Source organism: Falco cherrug, chromosome 3 (genome assembly GCF_023634085.1).
Source record: "Falco cherrug isolate bFalChe1 chromosome 3, bFalChe1.pri, whole genome shotgun sequence".
NCBI classification, from domain to species: Eukaryota; Metazoa; Chordata; class Aves; order Falconiformes; family Falconidae; genus Falco; species Falco cherrug.
The window spans coordinates 4,603,127-4,627,941 of NC_073699.1; the positions used below are offsets into that span (position 1 = coordinate 4,603,127).

The window sequence follows — 24,815 nt, forward strand, 5'->3', positions numbered from 1 at the left end:
AACAACTATAAATTAAATAATTTACCATGCAAAAATATTTCCCCCAAATGATCCTGTTGTTTTGGTTTGTTTTTTTAATTTGTTTGATAGGTAAAAAAATTAATGGAACAGCGGTCTGTTTGCTAGAATTGCAATAATTTACACACTTGATTTAAAACAAAAAGAAAAAAAAAAAGGAACAACCCACAGTGATGCCATAAACCCCATGTGTCATTATCACCTTTTAAATATGCAAATAATACGTTTTCTGGCCCTCTAATACAATTTTAACAGTATATCCTCTCTTACCACAGAACCAGCCAAAACAAAACCCCACAAAACCATCAGCGTATTCCTGGGTTTAAACCTCAGACTCCCTGAACAGACTTTATGACAATGTCCCAAACACTTTGTTGCAGAGACAGGAGCACTGAAATGCAAAAGCTTTCTCTCATTCAAGAGCAGTTAGGGGAGAGGCCATCAGCACCACATCTGCCCTACCTGCCACCATACGCTTGCGTGTATGGTCACCTTGCAAGATGCTGGACAGACAATACATGTCTGCTTGTCACCTTCCAGCACACACCATCACCTGCTCAGGCACAGAGGCATCTGCATTTTCTGGAGGGCATCTTCTGACCATGCCCAGGGCTGTATTTGTAGGTTTACTGGCTGTCCAGATGGCAGCCCTAATTTGGAAGGTAATCTCAGGCCAGATTGCAAACACTTGCGAACAGACTGAGGCAAAAACTTGCAGTTTTTGAAATCCTGCAAAAACACCCTCTCTTCTTACCTTTTATTGTAGGTGACTTCCTAGGTACATTCCTGTAGAGCTTGCTTCTGAAAGAGGTGGCAGCCATAGAAACCTCCGTTTGATGACTATACCCATAGAAACTGGGTGGCTATAAGCACAGGTCTTGATCCGGGTCTGCAGCATGTGTCTTGTACTCCTCTCACTAGCAACAGATTCTGCTTGGGAAATGCCATTCCACTGACCGGAGAGAAAACAAGGTTTAAGAAAAAGCAGGGAAATGGCACCTACTGAAGTGAGGGCACAAACAGTCTGGGCAGTCTCCAGGACCAGACTGAACAGAAAGCCGTAACGCTAGGGAGTGTGCTGGAGCAAAGGGAATCGGGCTGTGTCCCCTTTTCTGGGTAGAGAAGTTGCAGAGCCATGGTCTGTGCCTGACCCATGCAGACCTTTTAACTGCTATTAAACATACAGGTGAGTCCCTCATGTTCCTAACGCAGACTTCTCACAACAGCTGTAACAGACATTCAAATGAAAAGGGTTATCAAAAAAACCACAACCTAGATCTTCATCAGCTAGATACCATCTCACCCACTGGGGGTTGGAATAGCTGACCTTTAAAAGTCCCTTCCAACCTAAACTATTCTATGATTCTATGATGTCACAGGGGTCAAAGACCCTGAGATTTGTTTAACAGAACATCATTAAGTATCTACCCTTCACTTGGTGCACTGGAATATATTGAAGTCTACGTCACACATAGTACATGCATACAGAGATGATGAGAGACAATCTCCAGAGGCTGAGTCACTGTCACGACAGGAATTAAATGTCATATTAACATGGTCCAGCTAACATGTTTGACCTCCATAAAACCTGCTCATTGCCATCACATTTATTCAAAACGATGTCTTGTGCCATGTTGGGAGGTAACTCTTGAGTAGGAGCCCTGTTCTGCCTCACCACTGGGGGGTCAAATCTCACTTAGCCTGGACTGGGAAAAATGGTTAAATACAATGTGATCGACATGCTTGCTTAATACAGAAATAGGGCAAGCTGACCTAAGATGTAGTACAGTAACAGATATACCATTGAGAGTTACTTAAAAGTCGTAAGCTTTTCACTTCACAATATTTTCACTTTGATTGCTCTTTCCATAGCAAGAAACACAGTAAAATCAAATCAGAGTTTATTTGCATAAGAAATAGCAAAAATAGCACCACTGAGAGCTACACAGTAAAAACTGTTTAACCCTGGCACGTGAACATGTTATTTAATTTCATTTTTCAGTAAAGCAGAGGCAAATTGTATCTGCTGTTGGGTGAGAGGGTGGCTCCAGTCTCTGGGATTTAGCCTCAGGGTCTGATCCCGGGGTGGTTATACGCAGCTGTGGCTTGTGTCTGGCTTAGCCAGCTTGGAAGCACCATGCCATATGGTGAACATGCCAGCAGGGCAGGGTGCCTCTTTTCCATCTCCAAAAGACCGGATGAGATTTCCAAACACATTCAGCACTTAGTGCCTGTGTCAGGTTCATTACTCCAGTCTCTCACTACAAACTGCTTTGTGCAGAAGAGTTTAGAAAATGCAGCTGCTTTGCTGGCTGGCACATATATCCAAGGCTCGATCACCTCTCAGATCCTCACCTTTGTGGGTGGGCGGGCACGTCTTGGTCAGAGGGTTAAACTCATGAATGTTGTATCATGAAGGTCTTTTTCAGACTCTATCCCCTCTTTACTTTCTCTTTGCATTCTCAGGTTGATTTTGGCAATTAGCTGATAGGAGAAAAGGGCCAGCATCTGACTTTTTGCTTTTGCTCTCAAAGATAATTTCCTCCAGGTTTCTGAACAACCAACCTGCAACTTCTCACCTACCATCTAAAACACAGCCTTGCCAAGTTATTGTCATAGTGGTTCATCCAAAATGGTGAAGTCACACTTGGCTTCCTGAGATTTTTAACACCAGGTGACTTTCTGTGTTCTCTGGCTGACTTTTGGGTGAAGAAGCGGTAGGGAGCTGTGTGTGCACTGACAATGAACAGGGATTTGGCATCCCTGAGCTGACAGAGGACAGCATCAAAGCTTTTTGTGGAGGCATCTCCCTGACGGAAGGAAGATAAGCTCCATCTGGTAGAACCAAACCCTCTGAGTACTGAAGTTCTTGCACAAGGAGCCGTGAGGAGGCTTAGATCATCTCTGTGGCTTCTTCAGGCCTTACTGTGAGATCCCACATGGTCCCATAAAAAGTTGCTCCTATAGGATACAGATTCACCTGTGGGCAGAACTTTACGTTTAACAGGGATCTTCTTGGAAACAAACACTGGCTGTTCGTAACTCTCTGTCCATTGTGAGTTGAATGTACTGGAGGCCTCCTTTCCAGCTTTGGCATGGCTTTAACTCCCTCCCTTCCACAGGGATGGCAGATAGCACCAACAATCTTGTAAAAAGCCTGCTTCTCACAGTTAATACCCCAGGCTGCAGGATTTGATTCCCATTTCAAGGGTGACAGGTAAAGCTTTGGAAAGAATTAACCAGATAGCATACAAAATTTTGGCATTAGAATGGTTTTGCGTAAAAGGCTACACAATGCATTGATATTATATGCTCTTCAAAAGAGGAAAAAACACTTATTTTTAATATTTTAATATGCCCTGATGTTAGAGAAACCAAAACCAAATTCACATATCACATCAAAGATAATAATAATAATATTATAATTCATAAAAATATTCTGACCGACCGGCAGCATTTGTGGCCTTTAGAAGGCCTCCCACGAAAGAAACACAGTTGAAGACATCTGAGAGCTCTTGGCAGACGTGATGAATTCAAGTTTCAAAAACAAGTCTGAGGATACTCCTGGCATGCTAGGGCCCTTTGACATTGGCAGGTCTGGCAGCCAGGCTTGCATAGTAAGCACACTGAGCAGGGTCACACTGTCCGTTGGCTCCTGGAGGTCCCTGTGGACCCAAGAGACCAGGCAAACCAGCTTCCCCTTGAGGGCCGGGCGGTCCTGGCACCCCATCTTTGGCATAACCAGGCTCCCCTGGGAGGCCTAAAATAAAAACAAAATGACTTTGATGAGTGACACCCCCAGGGTGCAGTACTCAGCAGTGTAAAATCACAGGAGATGGCTTTGCTGCCAAACTGGGATGCAGCCATCAGCTTCGACAGATCTGGGTATGGCTAGCAGGTATCTACAAGGATGTGACAAGTGTGTCTGCTCTGAAAGGAAGATTTCCACCCCTTACGGCATCCCTGGGCTGCACAACCCTGCTATGGCTGCTCTTCCTCTATCACCACACTGGAGTTGTGCAGCTTCACAGGCCAGCTCATGACATAGAGTCCTCACAGAGAGGAGGTGAGGATGGGAAAGCTGGAGGCAAGAGGCAACTTTGGGATATAACTCATTTGTACAAAGGATAGTGGGTCCATTGTGAATTTAAGGCAATGCAGGGTCAGTTTGCCAAACGCAGACCATGGAGTTATGAAGGCTTCCCGTAGTCTCCTCCCCCAACTAAACAGGGTGAAGGCAAAACTGATCAACGGCTCCTAATAAAACAAAATGTATTTGCTGCTCCTGTGCCAGCAAAGGTAAAGCACGAGCTGTATGCCTGAGGCACAGGTGTTGGATATGACCTTTTATAACATCTGAAACTGCCTGAGTCTCTGGGTTCAGCTTGGTCATAACAAGATTCTGGCAAGGGCAGATAGGACACTTCACAGTGTATCCAGTAATTAAAGCTTCACTTGGATTTGTCCCAAAGGTCAGTTAACCTAGCTGCTACCGAGATGAATCATTATACCTGTCGATCAGGATGAGTAAACAAAGGTGGCCAGATATGATGCCAGTGGTATATTTCTTCCCTTTGAGCCATTTTCTACAGGAATTCTGTAAGCTGTATTTATGTTATCCTGATCATCTATCTAATATGGCAGAGATCTGTGTCCTTGTAGCAGTTCTGAGTGATGTGTTTTGTGGAATGTCCTCAATAAACACACCTGGAATTCCTGGAGGACCTATTTCCCCTCGTTGGCCAATGCCAGTGTCTCCTTTCTCACCCTTTTCTCCTCTTTCTCCTGTAGAGAGGCAAAGAAAAATAATGAACTGATGATCATGATCGACAGAGCTAAAGAATACTACCATAGGTCTTCCACACTGAAGGCAACATATCTGCTAAAAATAGTTCCTAGCTGTGGCTAGTCCTCTGAGATGGGAGGTTAAGTGGGAATGTAGACTCACCCAACCACAATTCTGGCCAGAGGTGGAACACACGAGCAACTGTTGGTCACATTCACCATCTCTGATTCAACAGAATAAGGCTGCTTCTAACACATGCATTTTGAGGACCACTTAGATGCTACTAACAGGAGAGGTGGATGCCCAAGTGCGGTGGACACACCCATTTATCTGCCTGCCCAAACACACCAGGTTTCACTCGCCTTTGGGACCAATTGGTCCAGGTGGCCCTTCAGACCCAGTCTGTCCAGGCCGGCCAGGTTCTCCTGGAGGGCCAGTTCTTCCTGGGAGTCCTTCCTTCCCGGGGGGACCAGGAGGTCCTGGTCTGCCATGGGATGCTTTTACTTGTGCAGGCTGTATCTGTGCCAGGAGATAGGCTAACTTTGCTGTAAAGAGAGGGAAATGGTTTTGTTAGACTAGAAGGTCAGTATTCCAAGAGATGAAGAGCCAGAACCAGTGGCCCAGTGAAGTCCAAATAGTGCCACAGATCAATTTTTCAGGGCCACCGATTTGTTGTCCCTACATAATCCTTCCCTGTAAGCCACGATGGTGCCTCCCTGACCCTCTCTAAATTATTTAATCCTCATTTCTCAGTAGCTTTATACTTCCTCCAAATTTCATACTTAATCCTAAACATTTATATCATCCTCTGCTCCTTGTCCACCACAGAGCTGAAATGTCCCTTCCTTTAGCTGTGCAGCTGGTGGATTTCTGTCAGATTGGAAACATTGCTGCTCTGAAAAGAAAAGCCTGTTTCCACTGCTTCTGCTACACAGAGTGCGATGCTACATGACTGCTCTGTAGGCAGAAAACTTACTTTTCTTCTTCTGGGTTGTTACGCATGTGGAGTTAAAGCTAATGTACCTATCTCTGGCTGTGAGGTCTGAAACTAAAGCAGCATATTCTCCAATTGCCAAGCAGGCACATTGCTTGCCACTTCCATATTAAGACCCTGAACAGCCTAGAGAGCTCTTAAGACTTACTCAGCATCACAAAAACACCCTACAGAATAGAGTGAGAAGGGTTTTCTATCTTCTCTTCATTGATGCAAAATCTTGAGTGCTTTTAGATTGGTGTGGAATTGGAACTCTGAGAGTGTGTGAATAAAATCCTTCAAATAAATCACTCCTTTGAACTGTGATCTTTAGCATGGAGGAAAATGCCTGCAGCTAGGTGTCAGCTGCTCCAAGAGCCGTTTGAGAAGTAGCACTACAGTTCTGCATCTCACTGTAAATGGGGTCAGTAGTGGTCTGCAATTCATGTACTTTGAGCGAAACAGAAGCCTACATCCACCCCCTCTTATACTGGTGAGTATCAAATGTCATAGTCAAAAATTAGGAACCTTTCTCCTCCAGCTGGGACCTCAAAAGCAAGTTTACATCCTTCTCTGATTACTTTCTCTTTAAGAGCCCCAAATTAATCTCTTTGAATTTGATCTTCTCTTGTTCTACCATCTCAGCCCAGACATCTGCAGGAAGGAGTCTGCAGCAGAGCTGGTTTGGTAGAAAAGCCATGAGATGCTTAGCACAGACATTCTTCAGCTGATGAAGAGAGCAAGCCCCTCTGCTATTGCCTGGAACTTCAACCTTGGGGAATGGTAAAGCTTGCTAAGCACATTTCATTTCAAACGTTCCTCCTTTCAGGCAGGCTTATTGCAATATTGCCTTCCATAAGCAGGTGCCGCCACAGCTATGGAAGGTGTCTTTCACACTCTCAGATAAATCTTCTGGCTTCACAAAACTGATTACTTACCATCTAGCTGCTTGGCTAGCTCCTCTTGGATGAGCCTTCTCAAAGTCTCTAGAGATGGGGGTTCGCCCTAGAGGGTAATAATCACAGCAATAACAAAACATAATAATCACAGCCAGGGGATGTGCAAATTAAACCCTCCACAAAGGGTTTAGTGGTTTGCATTTCACCACCCACAGCATACTGGAACTGCCTGAAAGAAGAGTGTAAAGGGACTCAAAAAATCCACAATTCCCAACTTCCTGGCAAGCCATGGGCTCAACGGTATGAGCAGGAAGCCTTTGCTGGGACATTGTCTCCTTCCTAGAGAAAATCTTCCTCCTATACACTCATAGGAGAAGTAGTAGAAATTTAATCAGAAGACATCCTCTGCCCTATGAGATCATAGTGGAAAGCTTACCTCCTTTTTCAGCATTGCATGTTTCCTTGCAGAAAGAAGTATGCACGCCCCCAGAGCAGTTAGGTGGGTATCTAGACTTGCTATAAACACTCATACTGGGTGCACTGCCTGCCAACAGGCCTTATCTCAGGGAACAGAAGCCAGTCTACGCGTATAATACTCATTCTTCCAAACAAGCACAAGATTCTGTCTGATTTCAGGCTGTTGAAGGGAGACAGAGGATGTGGCTGCCCGGCCTTGGTCCCCTACCCAGTCTTCAAGGGCAGTATATTTCATCAATTCTCTTTGCTCTTTTGTGCGACATTGCTGTCGAACAGCTGTAATAGCTGTCAAAACTCAAAGCTATGTGGACAACAGCTCTGGATGATGCAACTGAAAAAATGATGAAAGCATTTTTAGTAGGTGGAAGGAGAATTCTGTAGGTTGTGGCTTTCCAAGGAAATGAAAAAAAAGTGATTTTAGGGTAACCATACACTTGTCTTTGTGTAAACTAAAAAAAAAAATTTAAAAAAAATGTAGCTATATTTAAAAAATAAACCATTTTGAACCAGCAAGATAAAATGTTTTCCTTTATAAATCACAAAGTGAGACGTTTCACTTGAAAAGCACTTTTCATTTTTTGGCTCAAACTATTCTTTGAATTTCTGCCAGTTTTGAAAAAACTTCTGGTCAACCTAAATACTGCATTCTTTTGTGTATGAGCTATTTGCATGAAAGTGTTGCTTCTCCCTCACACCCATCCTTTAACATACAAGGATGCAGTCTGTGACCTCTGTTTGTAAACACCTAGTGTGGTCTTCTAAATCACAAGTTACTCTTCAATAAGAAATGTAGATTTCATTAAGTAGCTAAGAGACGTTTCAATTTTAACCTATAACATTGCTGATAAGTAGAGTTGGTCTATTTGCTGGCTTCTTCCCAACACAAATTTTGCATGAGAAAAAGATGTGTTTGTTGGCGACAAAAGAAACAATTTTCTCATTAAATAGTAACTATTTGTGATAGTTTGTAGTGAATATCCCAGTAGTAAATGCGATTGCAGAACTTCCTTTGAAAGCCTTACAAATTATCTTTTCAAGTTTTCATCCTATTAGTTGCATTAAATCTTCATAATAATTACTTGATTTCATTGAATCTCGATGTTGTTGAGACACACAAAGAAATGCTTTGTCTAAAATTTTTCCAGCTTTTACATCAGAGATTATTTCACTGTCTATTCCCCTCCAAGGTAATCTGAAAATCATCCTCAGAATGGGCATAGTGCCTTCACTAGGGTTGGTAGGTTCTTTTCATTCTGCTACATACAGTACCCTCAGGTACTCTCAGTAGTGAAGTTGTTTCCCGTTAGGAAAAAAAAAAAAAAAAAAAAAAAGAGAGAGAGAAAAAAAGAAAAAGAAAGAAGAGAAAGAAGAGAGAGAATATTAAACTAAAATAGGATTTTGTGAAGTCTGATGAGCTGACTCCAGGATTTCCAGGAATAGAGCAGTGACCTTTCCACAGCTCAGCATTTTGTGTCTCATAACAACCAGCAGCAGAGGAAGGGGTAAGACCTCTGTATGAAATGCTACGCATTAACGCCCTTGGAGAAAGAAGCTTTTTCAGACCCCAGACCCATGGCTATAGCCACATGACCTGATTTAGGCTTTTAGGGGTATAAGGCGTCAGGGACTGGCTGCCCTGGCTATAGGTCTGAATTGCTCAGCTCTCCTGAAGTTCAATCCAACATCCCCACAACAATTCCCTGAAGATATGTTATAGCTCTTTTTATGGATCAAGAGATAAAAACACTGCCTCCCCATTATAACACACACTTGCTTTCATTCCTATCAGCCTTACTGTAATCTTAGGCACTTTTCTGATCACACCATGTGGCAGTAAAATTACTGTACAAAGCCCTTCCCTGGCCATCTTACCCTTGGTCCTGGAAATCCTGGCTGTCCTGGAGGACCAGGAGGTCCAACTTGCCCAGTATCTCCTGGGGGTCCGTGGGGACCCATCAGTCCTGGATGGCCTTTATGACCAGGTATCCCAGGATCACCTGGAGGACCCTTTTCTCCTTGAGGGCCTTTTTCGCCTTTGATGCCAGGCTCTCCCTAAGTGAAAAAAACCCTATATTACCACCACAGAATAAGAGGCAAACTTCTGATTTCCAAGCACAGCGAAACACAAATAGCTGAGCTGGCAAAGTTACTGAATACAACATCTGGTGCATTACAAATGATCCACAAATTATTACTGACGGAGAATGATTAAACAGGACCGGGAGGGTGGGAAGCATGGCAGATCTCTACAGGCCACTCTTCGCTCTTGAATGACCCCTCTCCCTAGCCCTTAGTGCAAAATAGCTCTCTTTATTTCCTTGTAATGAAATAACTAATAATATTCTCCAACTTACCCTCTCTCCTTTGGAGCCAATTTCACCCGGTTTCCCTGGTGCACCCTGCAACAAAATAGGAGTAAGCATTAAAGAGCTATCCATAGTAAGAGTAAATTAAAAAGCACATGCCTTTGCAATGATTCTTGTGACTTGAGGAAAATTTATTTCCCTGGAAATCCCACAGATTCTTGAGAGTTTCCTGTTTGCTCTCAAATATCAACAATTTGAGAAAAAAAATATCAGTTTGTTGCAACTGATACAGCATCTTTGATGTTTTTTCCTAAGACACCAGCCCTACTTTGAAACAACTGGGAAGTTAACTTACCTCTTTTCCGGGAGGACCCTTCTCTCCTGGTTCTCCCTGAGAGATACAGAGAGTGATTTTAGCACCACACTGTGAGGACTTAGAAAAAAGACCCTACCTAATAACCCCAAGTCTTACTTTCTGTTTAGAGCCCAAGTTTTCTGCGACACAGCAGCGGGTTTGGATGATTTATCCTTATATTACTGCTATAGGTCATTCCTGGAAAGATACATCCCACTATTTAGAAAGCACTTTTTAGTGAAGCTGCATATCATGTAAATGTAAATAACAGTAATTAATTTCTAACAAGCCAGATGAGAGCAGGACAGATGTTTCCATGAAACTACATTCCTGCTTTCAATACATTTTATTTCTTTCACTGACAAACATTTCACAAATCTTCATACACTTTACTTGGGTTGTTTTAGCTGAAGCAGTGTCAATATTATACCCATAATAATCTAAAGTTGTAATGGAAGTAAATTTTGTAAGTAGAGGTACCATCATGTATTACACCAGCCAAGATAACGCATACAGAGCCAGCGATAAAGCAAGTTTGAGCCTGAAAGCTTGTGTGTATTTCAGAATTACATTAATTAACCTCCGTTTGAACACCCTATTAGGATTGTTTCTCCTGTATTCTGCATTGCTAATGTGATAATTAGGCAATACAAATTTGCATTTTTGCATTTCAACAAAAAAAATATCACCGCAGTCCTGAAGTGCATTGATTAAGCAAAACAAACATTAAACTAGTTATTGCTAAAGTTCTGTGAAAGATTCCTCTTTATAGTCCATTCATAATCCACAATCTTGATAATATCTATAATGTGCGCATGCAGGTGGTGTTTTTACCACAACAGGGAAACACATCTTTGTCAGTGCTAGCATCTATACATGCACACAGGAGCAATGTGTGTTCACATCAAACTCAAATTAGGCAACATCAGGCTCACTTGAGTATTCCTTAGGGCCACTGCACTTTTAAATGGCCACCACGTTTGCTGCTTTAAATTAATTTTCCAGAGAAATATTTCTTTCTCCTCTCTTCATCATGAAACTCCCTTTCCAATCATTTAAAAAAAAAAAAAAATCATCCTGTGGAAGATTCAGCTGTGCTACAATCATATGAAAACCTTTAAAATCTCATTTTAAGTCACAACAGAGCAAGAAACAAAAATATTTACCTAACATTCACCTTTTCCATTCTTCCAGTGGAATGTAACATATTTTACTTGCCTTGGAAAGGCTAAAGATACTGGATTTCAAGGCTGCGATGTTCTCACATGTATAGTTATAATTTAGATCACTTTGGGAGGTACATGAACTCCTTAATTGCAATGTACCTCTGTTGCTGGTAACAAAGGAATTTGCCTTAGAACAGCAAATATCATAAATACCTATATTATTATCAGCACTTAAAACTTCCCTATTTAATCTTTCCGGGGCTCATGCAGAGATAGCAGCTGAGAACCTAAATACCCTATACCCATATTAAGAAGACTATTGAACCAGTCCGATTAATGCGCATGTTATCAGGGCTGACTGATTACTGAGGTATTAGCTCAGTAAATGAGATTATGGATGTTACATCCATATCAAAAATGCTATTTTTGCAGTTGTTTCCTTTGGAAGAAAAAGTTTATAGCTTCTAGATCTGTCAGGTCTCCTGCTTATGTTTGTGGTTTGTTTTTTTGTTTTTTTTTTTTTTTTTTAATCTAATTAAAGATGATGGTATCCCATCTTCATCAGTCCAAACTTTAAAAACAGGTTATGAGTGGGTGTGATGCATCTCCAGATATACTTACAGGTGGTCCTCGGGGTCCTATGAAGCCAGGGAGTCCTGGGCTGCCACTTTCTCCTTTATTGCCTTTAGGACCCTTAGGGCAGAAATGAGACAGTAACTAGCAGCCCTTTCTCCAACATCTCTTTTCCAGAGCATGCATTAACAGATACATTGGAAGTGGGAAATTTCACCGTAGCAGCAGGACTCCCAAAACTGACAAGGAAAGGAAGAATAAAGCAATTTAGAAAAGCAGACTGCAAACACCATGCTTGCATTATTAATAAGCTATGTGGGGTCCCTGTGAAAAGATGAAAAGGAAGTAATGATTATGGGAGTGTCCGGAGGTGTGTTCAGTGGCTCTCCTGGCACTGCAGGGTTTATAGGGTGATGTCGCAGAGTGGAAATTCTGTGACGGGCAATGACAGGGAAATGGTGCAGGTGGTCATACCGCTCAAATCTGAGAATACAATCAACAGACAGCTATTTATTTTGCCTTTATTTCCAGGTTCAATTTAAAAAATGTCAGCCTTTTACTTATCTCTTGTGATATTCTGCTAAACTATCCCTTTTTCTTACAGATCAGGGCAGCTTAAATGGTAGTTCATGACACAGAGCCGTCTCAAAAACACTTCTGGTATTTTTTCCTACCTTCTTTTAAGCTTTTCTTTCACAACTTTGTCCCCTACCTTCTCATTCAGCACATACCGCTTTTTCTCCTTAGAGTAAAACTTGTCTTCATTTTAAGCTGGTCTCATGCAATGATGAAATGATCACCAATGAACCTGACAGGCACAAAGCACATGGCTTTCAGGTATGCAATCAGCCCTGCAGATTTCAGGGGCTGGGCTGCATTGCTGTGTGCAGGCTTAAGCATAAGCCCTGTGAATTGGGACGGGCACTGTCAAAGAGCAGATGCAAAAGGGGAAGGCTCCTGGCAGGTTTTACCTTGTAATTACGAGTCAGCAATGGTGAAGGTGGAAAAGAAAGCCTTATTGCCATGATAACCTTTCTCGCTTCTCCTTTTTTTCAAAATAGAAATATAATATATCGGGTTGTCGCCCCACATTGTGAAGGAAATTAATGCATTTCCAGACAAGGCTGGAAATAAATGGATTTGTGTACAGCACAAGGAAATACTTCCCATAATAACCTTTACGAAAGGGAGAGGATTCATTTTAATGACTGAGAAGTGTACTGATGAGACGACTGTCTGTTCTGCTGACCGACACTGTCTCATTGTTTCCCCTTTCTCATCGATCTGAATTTATAATTTTTCAGTCTCGTATGTTATTTTTGGACTCTAAATCCTCTGGAGCAGAGACAGCTGTAGTTCTGTGTTTGTGCAGGAAGCTTCCTCTGAGTACCGGGGTCACTGGCTGACTGTCCAGGCAATGTGATAACAAGAAGATGATGAAAAAATAACCCCCATTTTGCACTCACAAGGCATCCCAAAGCCACAGTGGACCAGTGAAGAAGCAGAAAGTAAAAAAATCAGTAACAGGAATTGGGAACAAGTGTGGGCATGATGAGAAGAAGAAATGAGAGTTGAAAAGGTAACAGCAGGGATCTATGGGGTAAGAAGCAATGGCAGTAGTCCCAGGAAGGTAAGAAGAAATTATGTCAAGGAGAAAAAAACTGTAACACTTATTCTTGGCTGCAGAAAGGCTGAGAGACTGCACCACCCCTGCCCCACCTGTAATCTGTGAGCTATCACCTCCCCATGCAGAATGGTGGTGTTTGCTTCTCTACGGCCACTTAGAAGGAGACATCCCTGCAGCAAAGCAACAGATGCTCAGGGCACAAGTCTGTGGTGAGGCTGAGGTTGCTTTATGGCATTGCAAAGGCCATAAAGAAGAATAAAGTGCTGTTTAGGTTTTTCAGATTTCTCCTGCTGTGCCTTTGTTTCTATCTGAATCTAACAGCCCAGCAAGCTGTAATGCCTAGGTGGACAAGGAGGGGGAAGAGCCATGCATTGGAATAGATGCTACTGGACACAAAGCTACATTTGCATGGATTTGCTGAATCCTGAATAATTTGCAGCAGCAAAACAGAGAAAAAAAAAAAACCACAAAAAACCCAACCAGCTCCTCACTGTCCTCCTTACAGCTCTTCATTACCATGCTGTTCTTCTACACAGGATGCCCCCAGGGGTGTTTCATTCTGCTTAGTGATCTTGGTTTACTGCCCACTGTCTGCTCTTTCCCCAAGTGCCTGGGGAGGATTTTTCTGCTGCTGCTATTCCTCGATGGCAGTCTGCCAACTCCCTGAGGCCCTCTCCTTCCTTGTGACAACCGTCTGCTGGCTGCACACTCTATGCTTGGCAAAATTAAAGCTACTGGTGAAATTGAGGCATGCCAATCTTTTTTCCATACCAGTTAATCATTCATTTTGTTTTTTTTCCACGAACACTTAAATTCTGCTGGGAAAAATGATGACCCAGCTAGCAGCTCAGTTTCAGGAACATAGCCAAACCCCCCTTCAATGTCATGGCCAGCCACTGATTTTCAGATCAGCGACCTTCACACATGGCAACTTCAGGGATGGTAAGTAGCTACACATAATCCACCCCATCTGTACTTCATCAGTCACTTCTCCTTGACATAACTACTTGGTGCATGAGTTTCCCTTTGTGGTACTTACAGGGTTACCTGCTGGGCCAGGTTCTCCTGCAGATCCAGGCAATCCATTCTTGCCCTGTGTCAAAAGGAAAAAGATTAGTGAAGTAATGTATACTATGTTCTGGTTTCAGCTAGGACAAAGTTAATTTTCTTCTTATTAGCTGGTTCAGTGCTATGTTTTGGATTTAGCATGAGAACAATGTTGTTAACATACTGATGTTTCAATCCTTGCTCAGTAGTGCTTAGCCTAAGTCAGTGACTTTTCAGCTTCCCATGTTCTGCCAGTGAGATGTGCACAAGAAGCTGGGAGAGAGTGTAGCCAGGACATCTGACCCAACTAGCCAAAGGGATATTCCATACTATGGAATATCCTGCTCAGTATATAAACTGGGGGGAGTTGGCTGGAGGGGCAATTTTTGCTCAAGGACTGGCTGGGCATCCGTCAGTGGGTGGTGAGCAACTGCATTGTGCATCGCTTGTTTGGGTTTTCCCTCCCCCCTTGGTTTTATTCCTCTCTTTTTCTCTCTCCTTTTAATTATAGTTATTGTTGTTGTTGTTATTGTTATTGGTTGGGGTTTTTTAAACTTATTGCAATTGTTAAAATGTTCTTATCTCAACTCATGGGTTTTACCTTTTTCTAATTCTCCTCCCCATCCCACTGGGGCTGGGGGCAGGGGGAGGGGAAGAGTGAGCAAACAGCTGCATGGTAGTTAATTGCTGGCTGGGGTTAAACCACAACATGCAACAGTTAAAAATATCCACCTACTGCTGCACCAGCAGGGATTTCTTTAGTGTTGTCCAGTCTCCTCTCTTGGCAGACTGCAGAGTAAGGATCTCTTATTTTCAATTGACCCCACAATTTCTGCATCCCTGATTGCATGGCTGACCCCATCTCAGGACAAAAACTGAGAGATGTGGACCCAAATCCCCTAGTCTGAAGACGACCAAGGCAGCACTCTTTCTTCTCCTCCTTTTCCTCACTTTTATCCTTATCATATGCAGCATCCTCCTGGATGGATGGAGCTGCTCCAAGTCACCAGTGTTCAGACTGGCCCCTTTAGTCCATGTTTGAAGCACCTCTTGGCAACTCACTGGTCAAGGTTAAACTGCTCTGCACTAGCTGGCAGATATCTGCAGCTTCCCCCACACCTTCCTGTGTTACCGCACTTCCTCTCTCCCACAATTGAGGTAGGTCCAGCAAATTATGTCTACTATCATCTTCTCAGGGCTACCATCTGAATCAGGGTCCAGAGGCTAGGCATCTATTTTCTAATCATCTCAGGCTTCCCCTTTTTTTGTGAAATGGAGAAAAACACTTGTTTTAAAGCCTTGAGGCACTTGATCCTTGCCTGACACCAGACAACTCAGAATAAGCCAAATCATCCTTTAAAAGGACCTGTTTCTCACCATTTCTTATCGAAGTACCTAAGCTGACCATCTACACCAACTAAATTTGGGTGAGATGAAATTCTACACCCTGTTCCTCTTTCCTCCCAACTCGCCAAGCAGTGATGTTTTTCCCTGCATTAGAGTTGACCATAAAGAGCAGCCCTTTTGCTGGCAATTTCCAAAAATCATGCCTCACGCTCCTTATTAGAGAAGAAACAAAGCAGAGGAAGAACAAGAGAAATTGATACTTTGCCCCCCAACATGCAAAACCCCAAGCATCTCTTCTCCAAAGAACAATATGGCCTGGAGTTATGATAATTTCTGATTTCTCAAATCTTTTTATTCATTGATAGTGTTGTGCAGGGGCATGACGCATTAGTGAGCGATGCCAGCAGTACAGGAATAATGAGGTAAATTACAAGGTAGATACAGGAGCTCTCCATATGTTCCTGCACTCTAATTTAAACCCCTACCCTCCCAGCTCAGAGGGACCTGCCGCTCCAGCTCCTGGCATTGCTAGTTGAATCAGCATTTTGCTCTGATTATGAGACGTGTTGTAGAATCTGTTTCACTAGCAGGTCTTCCAAATAGGAAACAAAATCACTCACTGCAACATATTAAAGATGTGCCTAGGTTCAGCAAGAGAGACCTGCATTCAAATTTGGAAAGGGTTGATTTTCAAGAGAGAATTGAAAAAACCATGAAATTAATAAAAGTAATTTCTCAACCATTCCAAATGACACTTTCTGAAATGTCAACTGAATTGCCATTTCTCCACTGAAGTTGTAATAAAACTCTACAGTTAAACAAATATTTTCCTAAAATTATGCTTCCCCCCTCCCCCGAAAAAAGAATAGTTTACAGAAAGCGTGAGAAAAATGAATAGTATGACAACTGGACCCCACATATCTCTAACTGGGCACCCACAGTTAGTCTCTACTTTTGAAAACTGAGGCACTGTAAGAAACGAGGGAGATGCCAGAGGCAGGAGTGGAATATGAACAGTTCTGACACTGCAGTCCTGGCAGAATCCATTAAACCATTCTTCCCACTCAGTCAGCAACCATCATCCCACTGCAGTATCAGAAGTCTTCACCAGTTTCTAGCAATCATTCTGATTTGTCTTTCTCGAAGTAGGCAAAATATTTTAATCAAACATCACCTGAATCTTGCTTAAGACTCTCCTTCCAAACCAGAGTTCTGGACTGCAGGACATTCCCACTATACACAATGTACCTCCAAAAATGGCTTGTCAGGACAGAAAACTCACCGGCGGACCTCTGAGTCCTCGAGGGCCCTGTGGTCCTATGGGACCAGTATCACCCTGAAATGAAGAACCATATTCTGGTGAGTGAGAAAGATCTGACATAAAGATGAGCAAACGGGAATTTTAAAATGTCCCTACTAAATTACACTGTTCATATATTAGGGGGAAACAGCATTCAAGGAGGCTCACTATCCCTTTTCAGTTATGCATGAGGAAGACCAGTCTTTTGAATTTTAAACATCTATCACTTTACAGGCAGATTACAGGCAGAAACCATTATTATCAGGTTATCTTAAAGATGGATTTCTCTAGTATTTCTCAAGAACTGACTACTTTGTTCTCTCTTGAGGGCAACTTCAGACCTGCTTCTTTCTTCTTTGAGGGGTTCCCTTAGTTCTATCTTCCATTTTCCTTTGTAGGGGACCATTTACAGCACAACAGTTTTCCAGTGATACAAGGAGTGAGCAAATGAGAAACCACTTCCCCAAGTCCCAGGGCAGTGGCCCATCAGCCTCTGGGTACACTGCTCAGCAGCTGCAGCAGGATCCCACATCAGCTGCACTCTCCCAGGACTTTGTTACCTGACTGCATGTGACACTAATAGTGTCAGAGGATCTGTTCATACTGCCTCTTTTTCCTCTGAGCAGCAGCATCTTATTCCACAGGCGTTTCCCAGATCTCAGTGCAGCTACGCACTCAGTAAGGTACAGCTTTGGCAGAGGAAGCACGGCAGAACCTGGCCCAGTGGGACCTGCAAATTGAAGTGCTGCTTGGAATGGGGTGGCAGAAAGCAGGTCCGTGGCTATGCAGCACAGCCTGGGACTCAAACAACACAGCTTTCTCTGCTTTTCCAAAGATATAGCTGACATTTTAGCGTCAGCAGCTGAGCAGTGACAAAGCCCTCAAATTCTTTGTTACCCTAACGACCTTTGCACAAATCATTCCCTGTGCACTGCTGCAGTAATTCACCCTTTATTGCAGTTTCTGCAGCTGTTAGGTCAGGGCTGCTGTGAATTAAAAACTTCATTTGTCAGGGAGAAGGAGATTAGTTTCTGCTCAAAATAGTACACTTACATCCTTCCCTGGTGGCCCCTCACGCCCAGCAGGGCCTGTCACACCTGGCTCCCCCTGCAATTCAGCAAAAAGAAAAAAAAGATCAGCTCAAGGTCAAAGACAGACCAGAAACACCATAAGCAGTATGGGATTTCTGCAATATTGGACTGAGCTCAGTGAAAACTTTTTTCAAGCCAACAAGAGCATTGTTCATCATACACGACACACAGCCTATAAACATATACAGCATCTTCTGTAAGTGGTGCACAAGACAGTACACTCCTTTCCAGCAGAATATTTGCTATGGCTAGTGCGGTCACTGAAAGCTGCCAACCTATTCATGATACAGAAACTACCATGAGGAAGAGATGAGGAACTCCAGAACTACATTTTTCAGCTACTCTCCTGCAGGCAGAGCATTTTATCTCCCTGTGAAAAGCCAGAATTAGGCAAAAGGATATTCACAGTTTTGTATTCCACTCTCTATACCAAGGAGATTATTGAATGTACTGTATGGCTCAGAACAGAAAGAAGACCAACTTTTCATGCAGGACTTGAGTTTTGGGTTTTATGATCCACAGGAAACCAAGTCGAACGGCTAGAGACATTTCTATTCTCTCCTCTGTAAATTTTGTTCCTGAACTTATTTTGCCCTTCTTAGACATTTTTGAAGGAGAGCTGATAGATGCTTGTCCAACAAGTGCAGTAGGGTTCCTTATCTTGTATGTCAGCATTCATACCCGAGGGATGTGGTATGGAGGCATCCTTTGAACTTCCTCACAAGGGGCTCTCTCAAGCAGAGCATCAGAGCACTCAGCTTTACCACCTGCTTCACCTTGCTCAGAACCAGAACTTCAGCAGAGGGAATGAAGACAGCTGCTGTGATTTTATGCCATAGGTGTGGCCCATGGAGTTGTAGTTGAAAACAGACAAGTTAAAAACAGATCAGGCATCATTTTAACCTATTGCCTCAGAAAGGTCAACTTCAATTCACACAGTCTTTCTCCAGCGGATCATATGGGAGGTACACATTACTTACCCGGGGACCTGGGGGACCTGTATCTCCTCTCTGACCTTTGAAACCCTACAAATGAGAATGAAGTCAATAATTATCTATTACTATGATGCACAAAACACTAAGAAAAGTCTAGCTTGAACGTTTACTTAAAAACCTTCCATCCTAGTTTTGCCTAAGATTACTGGGGACTGGTCAGCATAGAGTTGCCATGTCCCAGGGAGCGATTAGGAAAGGTCACATCACAGGAAGAGCTTTCCATAGCTCCTTACACTGCAAGACCAAGACTGTAGTGTGTGTATTCCTGTTGTGACTAGCTAATAAATTATTTAACCCTAAATTTCATTGTCCCCATCCTTTCAGAGGACATGTAACAGAACCCAAGTGCTACAGATGTGACTATGCCTTCTGGTAGAAGGGGTGTCATGAGGTTGTGGCTTTAACTTCTAGATAAGGGACCCACTCCAAGTGTGAAGGATTTGGAAATGTCTGTGTTCAATTTTTGTTAAATTATTTATTTAGTTATTTATTTACTCACAATGCCATGACTATTCTCAACCAGGCCAGCTCCTTGGTATATGTCTGCATCAGTAACGTACCTCATCTGCCCAACAAAAGCTACAGTACAGAAGAGTGACTGGATGGAACCCTTTAGAGCAGCACTTACCGGTAAGCCTCTGGCACCCTCCTGGCCTGGGAGCCCTGGTTCTCCAGGCTTTCCCTATGAGAAACAATCATGTTCATGTTTGTTAGTCTTAGGTCCATCTCTCTGCTGTTGAAGACTTCATGCTCTTCTCCCTTGGGTGTAACAGCACTGAGAACTGTGATTGCCCAGGGTTCCTCCCGCAATGCCGGAGTGTGAGCGTGCAAAGAGGACAGTAGTGACAGACAGGCCCATACATACCGCTACCTGCACTGCCAGGAACACAGCCTTTCAGGTTCAAAGGCAGCTTACACCTTTGGACTGCTGCACCTTTACAGGCTTTAATGTCAGAGGGGTAATGCACAGAACTGCACCAACACCTAGTCAGCATATACAAAATCAGCAACTGCACATAGGAACCAGGTGTTTTGATGCAACTACACAACTGCCTGCAGCTGCTGTGACAAGTGCTGCTCCCCACACCAGCTGTCCTAATGACTAGTATATTGGGTTTGCCTGGCAAGGTTTTGGTAGCAGGGGGTGGCTTCTGTGAGAAGCTGACAGAAGCTTCCCCCATGTCCCATAGAGGCCATGCCAGCCAGCTCCAAGACAGACCCATGCTCGCCGAGGCTGAGCCCATCAGCAACACTGGTAGCGCCTTGGGGGTAAAATACTTAAGAAGGCGAAAAAAACCCTGTGCAACAAATCGCAGCCAGAAAGAAAGGAGTGAGAGTATGTGAGAGCAACATCTCTGTAGCCCCCCTGGCCAGTGCAGGAGGGGCTGGAGCTGCTCCAGGCCTGGAGCAGAGATTCCCCCCCAGCCCACGGTGCCCACGGCGCCCACGGCCCATGGAGCCCCCGGGGGAGCAGCCCCCTCCCCCGGGGCAGGGGGTGAAGAACTGCAGCCCATGGGAAGGGCTCCCGCTGGAGCAGTTCATGGAGGGCTGTCTCTCGTGGCAGGGACCCCGGGCTGGAGCAGAGTGTGAGGATGGCAGAGACAGCATGTGATGAACAGACTGCAACCCCATTCCCAGTCCCCTGCACTGCTAGGGATGAGAAGGTAATCAGGAGTAAAGCTGAGCCTGGGAAGAAGGTGTGGGTGGGAGGAAGGTGTTTTTAAGTTTTGGGTTTATTTCTCATTATCCTACTCTGATTTGATTGGTAATAAATTAACTGATTTCCCCAATTTGAGTCTGGTTTGCCCGTGATGGTAATTGCTGAGTGATGTCTTCCTGTCCTTATCTCAGCCCATGAGCTTTTCATTATATTTTTCTCTTTCCTGTCCAATTGAAGGGGGAAGTAATAGAGCAGCTTTGGTGGGCTCCTGGCATCCCAGCCAGGGTCAGACCACCACAACTGGTGGTTCCTTCCGGAACCACTAAGTTCCATTTACAAGGTACAGAAAGGCTGGCAATGGCAGATACTGGAAGCACGTTGTTCATACAACAAACACAGCTGCAAGGAATGGCCTTCACTGCCCAATTTATTAACGTTTCCTTTTGGCTGACAACTTCATGGCTCAGCTTTTTCCCCCCTCAGCAAATGCAAGTGTAAACTAAGTAGAGAAAATCAAATATAAAACCTCTAATCCTGGACAACAGAACTGTCACAGAGCAATCCAGAAAAGGCTTTTTTAAAGACACCTCCTCTAAACTTTTTATGCCCCATAATCTTCTACGTAAAAAATGGATCACTAGGTTTAATGTTACAAGACAACCTTCTTTCTCTGCGATATTTACGATAGCTGTAAAAGTGGAATCACTAAGTTTTAGTGTATTTATGGTAGCTGTAAAAGAACCCAGTTTCTTTTCAAGATCGCTAGTGTGTAACTCTTATAAATTACTTGAGACAATATAGTCCTTCTGGTGTTAAAAAACAGATGTGCAAACAGGCTCCACGCTCCCTCAAGGCACCCACAGATCCAAAAACAATAACTGGAAGCAGGCTCTGATTGCCTGAGCAAAACAATTTTAAATTACATTACCGGTTCACCAAGAGATCCTGGCTTGCCATCTTTGCCATCATTCCCAGCAATGCCCTGTAAATGAAATGCAAAACAGGGTGTAAGGAAGGAGTCAACAGGGAAGATTGGCGTGGGTTTTGTCAGTGCGAGTTTCACGGTGACAGCTCTGCTTCATTGTGGCATACTTGAATTTGCATAATCCTCCAAAAACTTCCCTATTACTATAGCTCAGCCATAAACCTTTCCTGGCCACACCACAACAACATAAACTTCCATTTTCCAGCATGGCAAGTCCAAGGGGTTTTCTCCTTTGCAGCAAGGCAAGCACCCCAACAGTCTTAAAACAGGATTCTGAAAACAGCTGTTATATAACATTATAATGCCATTATCTTCATTCAACTGTGCTGCTTTACACTGGAAATAGTTCTGGCCCATCCTCATGACAGATTTAAAAAACCCCAAATTTTATACTAATACATTTTCCAGAAGAGAAGAGTCTATGTCCAAGATGCACTTGAACTTGAGTCAGTGCAAAGGGACTATTTTGACTGTGGATTGAGATAAAGACAGTATTTCATTCAATGAATTTTTGTGCCCTTAAACTAGAGCTATTAGCTGGTTTTTGTGCTTTGCATAATAGTATTTCTTCCAGTGAGGAGACAGATAAGGAACAGACCTGATTCAGCCTGGTGATTAACACTTAGCTTTAAAGTGATCAAATACAGCCAAGGACACAACATCAACATAACAGATACCATAACAGATCGTGCATAGCCTTCAAAACACCTCAGAAATGTCACCTCTTGTTTTACACACCTATGTGTTTATTAACAGTTTGATGTATTGAATTAGAAGGAGCTGAATTGCACTCACTGGCAGTCCAGGCAACCCTGGTGGGCCCTGTGGACCTGGAGGGCCATCTTTACCCTGGAAATAAAGCAGAAACACCGTGGGTCAGACAAGCTCCTCAGATGCTTCTGTCAGCTGAAGATAGAAGATAGATAGACTCCACATTATCAAATATGTAGTCTGACAAGGGACAACTGTGGGAAGCTGGTCTTGTAGCCCATGTCACACAGTGTACAAGGTTTCCTTGAATTCCTTCTCAATTAAACTGGAGGCTTTCTTTTTGTATACAATATCCAGTATTAGCTATAAGTTGTTACAGATAGAGAAACCACTGAAATCACTGGTAATTTTTTTCTGAAGTTTAATTGTTTTTAGTCCTAAAATTCCTGCATGTGATATCTAGCCGGGAAGTAGAAGATCTGTTTTTTATACCTATCAAATGAGTAATTTTGACTAGTGCCTTGCCCTCAGTCCCAAGAAATCTCCTTAGTTCATAGGACTGGACAATAGCGTCCCAGGTCTTTCAGTGTCTCAACCTCGATCATCCATTTGAAAGGGAATTTAAGCCAGCCTGTCTATGCTCTGATTGCTCACTGATTTCATAATCAGAAGGACCATCACTGTTCACTTGTGATGAAGTTCTGGTTGAAATAGATCCGAAAAAGGCACGTTGCTCATTAGGAAACCCTGCTCTAGAAATTAATCACAGAATTACACAATCTTAAACTGTTCCAGCTCAACAGCATGCATTACTCAGGAAAGGTTCACTTTTTCCTCTTCAGCCTGAAGTTAGCATCAATCAGATTACCTGTCCCCCCCAGGGTTTTCTGATGTATTACTATAACATAGCATCTGAACACCCTTCAAATGGAACAGCTGTAGCAAAATTCTTCACGGACTTCTCAAAAATTACATCTGTATTAGTACTTTGGTGCTAGGGAATGGTCTCAGGTTCTGGCTTCTGAGCAGTCTGTGCCATGACATCCTTCAACAAGTTGCTAGTTTCATTTTGACAGTCCCCATGCACCATTCAGGTGTTAGCCTGAGTCACGAAGCATCCCAACAGATTTAGTCATCCCGTTCTAGAGGCTAAGAGATGTTAATAACAAGGACAGACAGATGAGAGGTGCAAAAACCTCCTCAGAAGTCCCATGGACTGGATTATATTTTGGCTAATTCAGAGTTTCATTTGGTGCGTAAACAAATCTGCAAGAACAGAGTCATCTGTGGTTATTTGTGGAGGTCCTACTTGCAGATGTAGAGTTGATTCAGGCTGGATATTTTGGAAAGATTTCAAAGGACATTACATGGGCTCCAGCTCAGCTTTACTTCACAGATCTAAATGTAGGTGAAACACACAGCTCAGAACTTACTATGTCTCCTGGGCTTCCTGCTGGTCCCATTGGTCCTGGTGCCCCATCTGGTCCCTGAACAAAATAAAGCAGAAACTACATGAGTAATTAACACATTTGTACATTTGTCAACACACTCCCTACCACAGCTGGCAACACTGACGTTTTCTTCAGTCACTCAGTTCAGTATTTATTCCATCATTTCTTCATTCATCACAGAAAAGCAGTGCCAACCTCTGCATGCAATCAGTCTCCAAAGCCAAAAATAGTCTGATATTTGAGTTTGGTCCCGGCTCTTCCTTCTGAAAATAGGGGGGAAATAGGAAAAACCCAATCTTGTGACAAAAATAACTCTAAAGAACAGAAATTATGGGACCAATTTGAAGCACATGCTGTGGCAGACAAAATCCTGGAGCCACAAGTCAACGCAGACAGAGGAAAAAGTCAGCAAAAGTTGAAGAAAAAGTATCTTGGATAACATCACATAGTGCTCTGCTTTGACAGGCTCAGTTTTACTTTGCACATTTCCTTTGACTGTGAGTCTATTCAGAGGGTCTCATAGGAAAATTTTAAGAGTTTTAATCCTACTAGAATAGCCCTATGGCTGTGGCAGTATGAGGTTAATACAGACACAGTAAATGTGTCTGTGTTATTAACTGCTTAAATAATGCTCTTGGGACAGCGAATGACCCACAAAGCAAGCCCACATGTTGTCCCAGTGACAAAGCATTCAGCATCCTTTAGGCACTGCTACCATCTGAAAACAGAATTCTAACCTAATCCTCTTTTCTGGTACCTCTTGTCATTTAGTCAGTGCAATGTAAATTCAGCTTTGAAGAGACTGTGCTGATCCCCAGAACAGACAAAGGCTGCACACCCTCAGCATGGCAGAGCCAAACTGCACTGTAAGCAGCAATATGAGTAGTGATGACTGGGCAAAGAAAGGTGGTTTGGAAAGAAAAGGCCTTCACTCAGGAAAAGTCCCATCTCTTGGAGGGCGTAAGCAATGTTATCACAAGCAGGAGAGCCAAGTTATTTCAGCCCTGCTTCTGCACTGTCACCTCTGTATTTGCAGAGACAGTAAAAT

At 43.2% G+C, this 24,815-nt stretch overlaps 1 protein-coding gene across 1 annotated transcript in view; it reads right to left on the reverse strand.

Moving 5' to 3' along the window:
* Positions 1 to 1,902: 1,902 nt before the first annotated feature.
* Positions 1,903 to 24,815, reverse strand: part of COL22A1 (collagen type XXII alpha 1 chain) — a 237,305-nt gene continuing 214,392 nt past the window's right edge. The window contains exons 50-65 of the mRNA XM_055706167.1: positions 23,750 to 23,803; positions 22,401 to 22,454; positions 21,549 to 21,602; positions 19,589 to 19,642; positions 18,946 to 18,990; positions 17,928 to 17,981; positions 16,857 to 16,910; positions 14,220 to 14,273; positions 11,602 to 11,673; positions 9,815 to 9,850; positions 9,508 to 9,552; positions 9,026 to 9,205; positions 6,716 to 6,782; positions 5,167 to 5,349; positions 4,726 to 4,803; positions 1,903 to 3,778 (exon numbers count right to left, since the gene is read on the reverse strand). Of these exons, the coding sequence (XP_055562142.1) occupies positions 3,591 to 3,778; positions 4,726 to 4,803; positions 5,167 to 5,349; positions 6,716 to 6,782; positions 9,026 to 9,205; positions 9,508 to 9,552; positions 9,815 to 9,850; positions 11,602 to 11,673; positions 14,220 to 14,273; positions 16,857 to 16,910; positions 17,928 to 17,981; positions 18,946 to 18,990; positions 19,589 to 19,642; positions 21,549 to 21,602; positions 22,401 to 22,454; positions 23,750 to 23,803 (1,272 nt within the window). The 3' untranslated portion in view covers positions 1,903 to 3,590. The remainder of the gene's footprint in view (positions 3,779 to 4,725; positions 4,804 to 5,166; positions 5,350 to 6,715; positions 6,783 to 9,025; positions 9,206 to 9,507; positions 9,553 to 9,814; positions 9,851 to 11,601; positions 11,674 to 14,219; positions 14,274 to 16,856; positions 16,911 to 17,927; positions 17,982 to 18,945; positions 18,991 to 19,588; positions 19,643 to 21,548; positions 21,603 to 22,400; positions 22,455 to 23,749; positions 23,804 to 24,815) is intronic.